Consider the following 8,575-nt stretch of genomic DNA (forward strand, 5'->3'; position numbering starts at 1 on the left):
ATAGCTCTATCTTTGCATACCATTGCTTCCACCTAGGGGTGTTCATTGGATGACATCCAATGTTTGTAAGCCCATCCGATCTGATCCAATCATCCAATTGGATGTTGGATTTTTGGATTTTTGGAACCGATTCGATCCAATCATCTTGAACCAATCGATCCGATCTGATCCAATAGATGATTGGATCGGTTCGGTTCCATCCATTGGTTATCCGTTGGATCGGATCGGATCCATCCGATCTTTTAAAACATTTATTTAGGCTGATTTTTTTTAAAAAAATATTATTTCAATTATAAAAACACTAATTACTCATCCAAATAATAAAAATATTTAATTGTAATGATTTAGAAGTTTACAACACAAATCTAATATAAAATTAAAAACATAAGTCTTAATATTTTGGATTGGATGTAATTGGATGTAAATTGGATGGAAATTGGATGTAAACATAGATATTGGATGTAATTGGATGGAAATTGGATCGGTTCGGTCGGTTTTTATTGGATGTCGGATAGTCATCCAACAACCAACCGATCCAATTTGGATTTTTTAAAATTACATCCAATCCAATAGTAATTGGACATCCAATTTTTGACGGTCGGTTCTTTTTGGATCGGTCAGTTTTTATTGGATCAGATATTTTCTGCACACTCCTACTTCCACCTATTTTATAGCCAACAACGAATTATTATTATAGTGTTTATCTAGAATAGCAAGATAGATCGTTCTAGAAAACCCAATATTCAATTTACACCTTACATACCCATGATTTTGATTTGTCGTTTTTTAATAAAGTATGTACAATTTGATATTTTAAGTTGAGATTTTAAATGAGAATAGTTAAATGATTTGGTTTACCAACTCAAATGTCGTCACAGTGCATCCTTTTTCTTAAAGTAAGATACAATTGGAATCAATACATCATTACATTGTCATTGAATCGAGTTGCGAATTAAAATTTACAAACTTAACTCAGTCATTTTAAATTATGGTCCATGGCTTTATTTATTAATTAGACATTTCCAAGAAAAAAATGTTAAAATATTATTTCAACACCTAATAATTTTACTAGGTATTTAAATCCCTACTTTAAATAAGAGCTTAATTTTCTTATAGAGTAAGTTAAATATAGTAATATCATATTATTAATACATGTTAGAGAAAAATATTGCAATGTGAAAAGTGTACATAAATTCAACAAAACTTCACTCATCATCGATTGATTTTAAGATAGAACATTGTGCTTCTTACTATGCACTCCATTCTACTTCTAAAGTAACACTTATCAAAACAACACACAAACTTATTTTCTTTGTACCAAAAGTTTCAAATATCACCTGCCCATTGAAGCTTGCGCTTACATGGTTTAAACAAAGAATGAGAGTAGAACGTGGAATAGAATATATCAAGTTGAAGAGGATACAAAAGATACAAAAACAAAGTGATTGGAACCAGTTGAAGAGCCGTGATAAGAATAGGTATCCACATCGATCCCTGACGGTAGGCAATGAACACTGCCGTACAGAAAGCGACTGTCATGGTTGCCATGGAGACGAAAAGTGAAGTAAGTCCAATGATCAACCTCTTCGGCAAGGACCTAAGAAAATCACTTTCGGCATAACGCGATGTGAGAATGGACAAGAACATTAGTATGGAAGTTGAAGATGAGAACATGGCTACTCCATTTGATAATGAGAAAAAGGTGTACGAGGTGTGTTTGATGTGAATGGGGAATCCAGTATCGCTGTTGTTGCCACCGGGAACACTGAAAGCTACGGTGAAAACTACTGTGGCTATTAGTGCTGCTACTATTGTGCAAGACTCGGCTGTTTTCTTCATCCATGATTCTCCTTCTTTCAATAGATTTTTGTGTGTCTTGCTAAAGATTACACGAGCTGTCTCGTTTTGCTTATTCTGTTTCTCTCTCAGCGATGGCTCCATCATATTTTCTATCTCCTATAACATGGTGAATATGAACTCGTGTTATAAAAAAATTCGAAGAGGGCAGTATAAGTATGACAGAGTAAGAAACAATTGGACTCTTAATTAGGACTCTTTTGCTTGACCTGTGATAATTTTGAAAATTTAAATATGATAGAAGTGAAGAGATTATTAATCAAACATGTTTAGTGAAAAAGTGTTAATCTCTTGCATTGTATGTTATTCATTTGTATTCTTAATATATGAGTACATATACTATAACTTATTTACATAAAACAAATTACGTATATAAATAAAAATCTATATATATTTATATATAGAGGGTAATTTTATGTTGAATATCTAAAAAGGTATGCACGGGTTGTGTTTCCCGGTTCGTGAACAGTTTTCAGCGCAATTTTTTTTTATGACAATGTATATTATAGTTATTTAGAACATCTTCTAAATTTTTAAGAAATTCTGAATAATTTACAGTGCCGAAAACTATGTTCAAGCAGACTGTTTTCCATGCTTATAAAATAAATTAATCACGCGTGCAACAGTCTGTTAAACCTAGATTTCGGCATTATAAATTATTCAAAATTTCCTGAAAATTTACAAAATGCTTTAAATAATTACAATAGACACGATCAAAACAAAAATCGCACCGAAAACTATTCACGACCCGAGAACAGAAAAGGTATGCACCATAGAAGTATCTTATATATACAAAGAGAGGGAGAGAGAGAGAGAGTTTATACCTTGAACCAAATGAGTTCACGTTGCATTTGTAGAGCTGCACCAGACACAACATTTAATCTTTCCATTGTGGGTAACTTGGCAGCAAGATGAAATATGTTGTTTCCTTCGCTGTCTTTAAAGGAGAATATAATATCTCTCATTGAACCAATCTCATGTATTAACCTAAAGATGTGGGCATGGCGGTTCTCAACAGCAATGTGAAAAATGGTTCTTCTTTCTTTGTCGCTCTCCCAGAGTAAATCATGGTAGGAACAAATAAGGGCAACCAAGAAATCATGGTTCCCAACCTCTGCTGCATCAAGAAGTATGCGAGTTGGCGATCTTATTAGATCTTTGATCTCTGCGTCATTGTTGTCCTTCAAAATTTGCTTCCAAAGTTCTTTTACCAGAATCAGTGCTTTGCTTTGCTGGTGAGTTTTTCGAACTAAGAATCTCATTCCAGGGACTGGTAGTATAGAAGTATATATATATATTGGAATTAATTATTAGTCTTGTATATAATTATGAGAAATTTGTGATAGAGATCGATACTTACAATAAGTGAGAAATTTGTGTAATAGTCCTCTAGTCTCTGAGATGAAATCTAATGGCTTTCGGGCTAACACATGCAAGGCTGTCTGACCATTGTCCCGTGCCACAGATAGCTTAGGACAATCCTTCAACATTAGCAGTGCTAATTCTACATTATATGAAATAATGAATTCAACAAAAAAGACAGATTAACAACATATATAGATCCCAGTTGTAAAATATATAATCATATACATTTTATGACAAGGTAGCTTACCATACAAACCAGAGTGGATACAAGTGAAAAATGTCCACCTTCGTTCTCTTTCTTTAAGAAGTCCATCAGTTAAGGGGTAGAGGGTAAGTGCTATGGCATCGTGACCAAACAAACAAGCCAAGTAAAGTGGTGTGAGGTCGTGACCACCTCGAGTGGTAGCCAAATCAGGACTTTGGTGCATGAGAATCTCAATGACCTGTGAAGCTCCAGCTGCGACAGCCAAGGAGAAGGGTGTGTTCCCTTCTCGGTCTTGTAAAGTCAAATCAACGGTGTCTTGCATTTCAGTCACTATCATTTTGACGAGGTGAGCTTGGTTGGCTCTGGCTGCAACGTGGAGAATAGTGTCTTGTCTGTTACTAATCGCAGCATTCAGAGCCAGCGGGTGCTCCCTTAAGATGTCTTTCACTACGCTCCAATCTCCACTTAGTGCAGCATAATACAGCCGGACGCATACTTGAAAGTATTCAATTCTTGGCCCTTAAATAGTTCACGAATATAAATGTTTATACTTATATAATAATGACTAAAATCTATACTATATTGAACTCTAATCACATCGATGAATCTTAGTTGGAGTAATTTTTTAAAATTTCTACCAAATAACCTTAATCAGAATAATTGACATTGCCAAACAAATTTAAGTAATTAATTAATTTCAAAGGCATCATCAACCAATAGAACTAGATGGTTATTTAGCATGCAAGATAATTAGTAATTTAAGCACACTTTTTTTCTTCTCATCAATAAGTTGTATTCATTTCGAGTTATAGTGATTAGTGACTTAAAAAAACTAGTTTATTTTAGTGTAAAAATGTTATACTTATCACATTTAACACTAATAAAAAGTTGCCCTTTAATATGATGATTAACTTTTTAACATTACTAGTGACTAAATGTTATTTTTAGTCTCAACTAAAAAACAATATTTAGACATAAGTATCACTAATATATACGAAGCTTTTCAAAAATTTAGAGAATTGAAAATAATGATTGAAAATCAAACAATGAGAAAGCTAAAGAAACTTAGGACAGATAATGGCCTTGAATTTTGTAACAAAGAATTTGATGATTATTGTGCTGAAAATGGTATTGTTAGACACCACACTTGCACAAACACACCCCCGCAAAATGGCCTTGCTGAAAGAATGAAGAGGACAATTATGAACAAGGTTAGATGCATGCTTGCCGACTCTGGTTTGTCAAAAGGTTTTCGGGCTGAAGCGGCTGCCACAGCCTGCTATTGATCTAAACCATCATATAGTAACTTAAAACCTTTTGGATGTTTAGCATATGTTCATGTGAATGAAGGAAAGTTAAATCCAAGATCTAAATTGGGTGTTTTCATTGGGTATCATGCTGGTGTAAAAGGTATAAGATTTGGTTAGTAGATGATTAAAAATTCACTATTAGTCGTGATGTAACTTTTAATGAACATGCTGCTTTCTATAAAACTAACAAATCTCATGAGGAACAAGCTGAGCAGGATCCAAAATTTCAGGTTGAAGTTCATAACTTACCACAAGATCGTGATCAAGGTGGAGTTATACAGCAAGAACAAGATGCTCAACTTGATGACAATGAAGTTTTGGATAAAACAAATGATGTAGTGGCTAACAATCAACATCATAATTACTTGTTAGCTAGGGATCGTACAAGAAGAGAAATCAGACCTCCATCGAGATTTGTCGAGGTTGATTTTACAGTTTTTGCTCTAAATGTAGCTGATATGCTTGAGCTTCAAGAACCTCGCACATTTTGGGAAGCAAAGAAGAGTGCAGAATCCTTTGACCAAAATGACACCTAGATTTTAGTTGATAAACCTGAAAATAAGAGAATTATTGGCTGCAAGTGGGTGTTTAAAAAAAAGCAGGGAATACAGGGAGTTGAAGAACTTCGGTTCAAGGCTAGATTGGTAGCAAAGGGCTTCTCTAAAATAGAAGGGATAGATTATCAAGAAGTTTTTTCACCAGTGATTAAACCCACCTCAATACAAGTCATTTTGGCCATTACAGTCATGGACAATCTTGAATTAGAACAACTGGATGTGAAGACAGCTTTTTTGCATGAATACCTTGATGAGGAAATATACATGCAGCAGCCTGAAAGTTTCATCAAGGCTGGTTTTGAAGATAAACTGTGCTTGCTCAAGAGATCCTTATATGGTTTGAAGCAATCCCCAAGACAGTGGTATTTCAGGTTCAATGAATTCATGCAAAAACAGAAGTTTTTCATATCTAAACATGATAGTTGTGTGTATTACAAGGTTTTTGGTGACAAGAGCTATATATATATATATCTTCTGATATATGTCGATGACATACTTATAGCATGTAAGCATAAAGCTGAAATTGATAATCTGAAAATTTTGCTGAGTTTGGAGTTCGACATGAAACATTGAAGTCCTGCTACAAGAATTCTGTGTATTGAAATCTTTAGAGGTCGGATTAATGGTCTTTTAACACTTTCCCAAGAAGGTTATGTGAAGAAAATTGAAGAGATATTTGGCCTAAAGGATTCTCAAATTGTCAACACTCCAATCGGTTCTCATTTTAAACTCAAATAATCTCTTTCAGAAGAGGATGTCAGTTTTGAAGAAGAAAAGATGAAAGGTGTGCCATATGCTAACGCAATAGGTAGCATCATGTATTCTATGGTCTCTACTAGGCCCAACATTGCTTATGGTATTGGTTTGGTTAGTAGGTTTATGAGTAAGCCCGGTCAAGAGCATTGGCATGCTGTCAAATGGTTGTTAAGATATACGAAAGGGACATCAGGTTTGAAACTTTGCTACACAAGACAAAGCTGGAATAAAATTGAAGTTGTGGGGTACTGTGACTCAGACTTTGTTTGGGACTAAGATAAAAGAAGATCACTTTCTGGATATGTGTTTAAAGTTGGTGGAAACGTAGTGAGTTGGAAATCAAATTTGCAATATATTGTTGTGTTTATCTACGACTGAAGCAGAATATATTGCTCTTACAGAAGCTGTAAATGAAGCACTTTGGTTGAAGGGAATTATGACTGAATTGGGATATATTCAAGACAAAGTAATTGTGCACTATGATTCTCAAAGTGCAATTCTCTTAACCAAGAACACTATATTTCATGAAAGGACAAAACACATAGATGTTAAACTCCATTTCCTCATAGATATTGTTTCAAAAGGGCTGATCAATATTGTCAAAATTCCCACTGATATCAACACAGCAGATATGTTCTCTAAAGTGATACCTGTAAACAAGTTCAAAGAAGCTTTGAACTTGCTTGGTATCAAGGAGTAATTCCAAAGTGTTGTTGCAGGGCAACCAAGTCTAAATCCAGGGATCAATATAGAGTCAAGGGTGGAGAATTGTTGATAATGACTCTAATTGCCACCTATTGTTCTGTTTTGCCACAACAAAAGTAAAAAAAAGTCGAATAGTTATTGGTCAACCAACTATGATTAAAGCCTTGGTCAATACTGTAACTTGGGTGTAATTACTTTCTAGTCAGTCATTCTTTCTTTTGTTAGCTTTGGGGCTATATATTTTATTTGAATTATTGCTCTGTGCACTTGAGATTACATTTGAGAGAGTGAGATATTGTACGAGAGAAAAACAGAGAACCAGAGAAAAAACTTTGCTTTCTTGTAAGCAACTGTGATTGTAAAAGAGGTTGAAAAAGAGACTTTCTGAGTGTCTCTTGTGGCTGTAATCATCTATTCAATAGTGGATTTGACTAAGGTCTGTGTTGCCTTGCCTTGGATGTAGGGTTAGCTAATTTTTTGGCTAATTCCGAACCAAGTAATCTTGTGTTCATGTGGTGTTTGTTTTATTTCCTCTTAAAGATCTGTATATTTTTTTTGTGTATTCCTAATCTGATTTTGCAGGAGATTAGTTCACAACAAAGGGAAATTAGAATAGCTTAAAACATATGTATATTTACATGCATGTTTATATATATATATAAGAGTTACCTTGTACAAAATGAGGGGAAGGATGCCTAAGTTGAGGTGTTGATGATGATGTTGCAACGTCGATACGAGCCTCAACAACTTGATTTGGATTATTATTAATATTATTGGTACTAGAACTTGCTTCCGCCATTATTATTCTATATATCAATACAAGATATATTATAAGCTATATTTTGCCAAAAATCATTCATTTCTTAACTAAAAAAAACGATAAATATAAATATAAATATATATATTTAAAAAATCCATTATATGAACAGAAGAAAATTAAAAAGATCTACTAAACAGATTTTCCAAAATAGAGAGTTAAACGTACCTTAGAGATGATAGAAGAAGAGCCGCAGCAAAGGGCTTCGATCGTTAGAATCGTTATTACTAGCTACAGCTAAGGCTTTTCAGCAGGTTTATATATATATATATATAAGACAAAATAAGAAACTAATAATTAATTAGTGTAGTGTAGTGTGTAGATAGAACTTTAATTAAGTAGCATTATATATTTGTTTCTCTCAAAATATGCGCCTCTGCCAGAAAGACTTTTGTCTTAGTTGTAAGATTAATATGTTGATTTTTCATAAACAATGATTTAATTTAATAAAAGAAAACAAAGTAAAGACATTTATATAAAGGTAGTACCAAATATATATTCACTTTTTTCTTATTTTTCTCATTTTTTTTAATAATATTGTGCGTTATTTCATTTTATACTAAGCGATCATAAAATTCATTCTTATTCCTCATAACTCCAACAAGATCTGTAATATTAATTTTTCTAAAACAAAATAAAGCCTGTATATATAAAAGTGATAGATAGTGAGTACAAGCTTCACACTTGTTCAATTCTTTCCTAAATATATATATAGGGAATGACTACAACGTATCTTCTTTTTTGCAATATTGGTGCATCTTTTTTTATTTTGGGCACCTGGATAGATATAATTCCAAATTTTTCATATGACGGTGTACTTTGTAAGTATTTAGAATATCCTGCAAATTTTCAAGAAATTTTTAATAGTTTACGAAGCCAAAAATAGAGTTCAAACTGTCAAATTTTACACGCGTATACAGCGTGCAACATACAGTTTAGACTCTGTTTCGGTACTATAATTTATTTGGAATTTCTTAAAAATTTGTAGGATGTTCTAAATAGC

General features: G+C 33.3%; 1 protein-coding gene across 2 annotated transcripts; it reads right to left on the minus strand.

Annotated features, from left to right (window-relative positions):
- Nucleotides 1–1,193: 1,193 nt before the first annotated feature.
- Nucleotides 1,194–7,889, minus strand: LOC133815786 (uncharacterized). Of its 2 annotated transcripts, none has more exons than XM_062248587.1 (6): nucleotides 7,741–7,889; nucleotides 7,425–7,561; nucleotides 3,470–3,946; nucleotides 3,218–3,361; nucleotides 2,682–3,127; nucleotides 1,194–1,956 (listed from the first exon to the last, which is right to left on the minus strand). In XM_062248587.1, exons 2-6 carry the CDS (start codon nucleotides 7,552–7,554, stop codon nucleotides 1,327–1,329), a joined length of 1,827 nt encoding a protein of 608 aa, XP_062104571.1. In that variant the 5' UTR covers nucleotides 7,555–7,561; nucleotides 7,741–7,889; the 3' UTR covers nucleotides 1,194–1,326. The 2 variants fall into 2 exon arrangements, with proteins under 2 accessions (XP_062104571.1, XP_062104572.1); XM_062248588.1 differs by lacking the exon at nucleotides 7,741–7,889 and adding an exon at nucleotides 5,140–5,289 and having other exon boundaries at nucleotides 7,425–7,519.
- Nucleotides 7,890–8,575: the final 686 nt, after the last annotated feature.

This window comes from Humulus lupulus, chromosome 2 (genome assembly GCF_963169125.1).
Source record: "Humulus lupulus chromosome 2, drHumLupu1.1, whole genome shotgun sequence".
Classification (NCBI taxonomy): domain Eukaryota; kingdom Viridiplantae; phylum Streptophyta; class Magnoliopsida; order Rosales; family Cannabaceae; genus Humulus; species Humulus lupulus.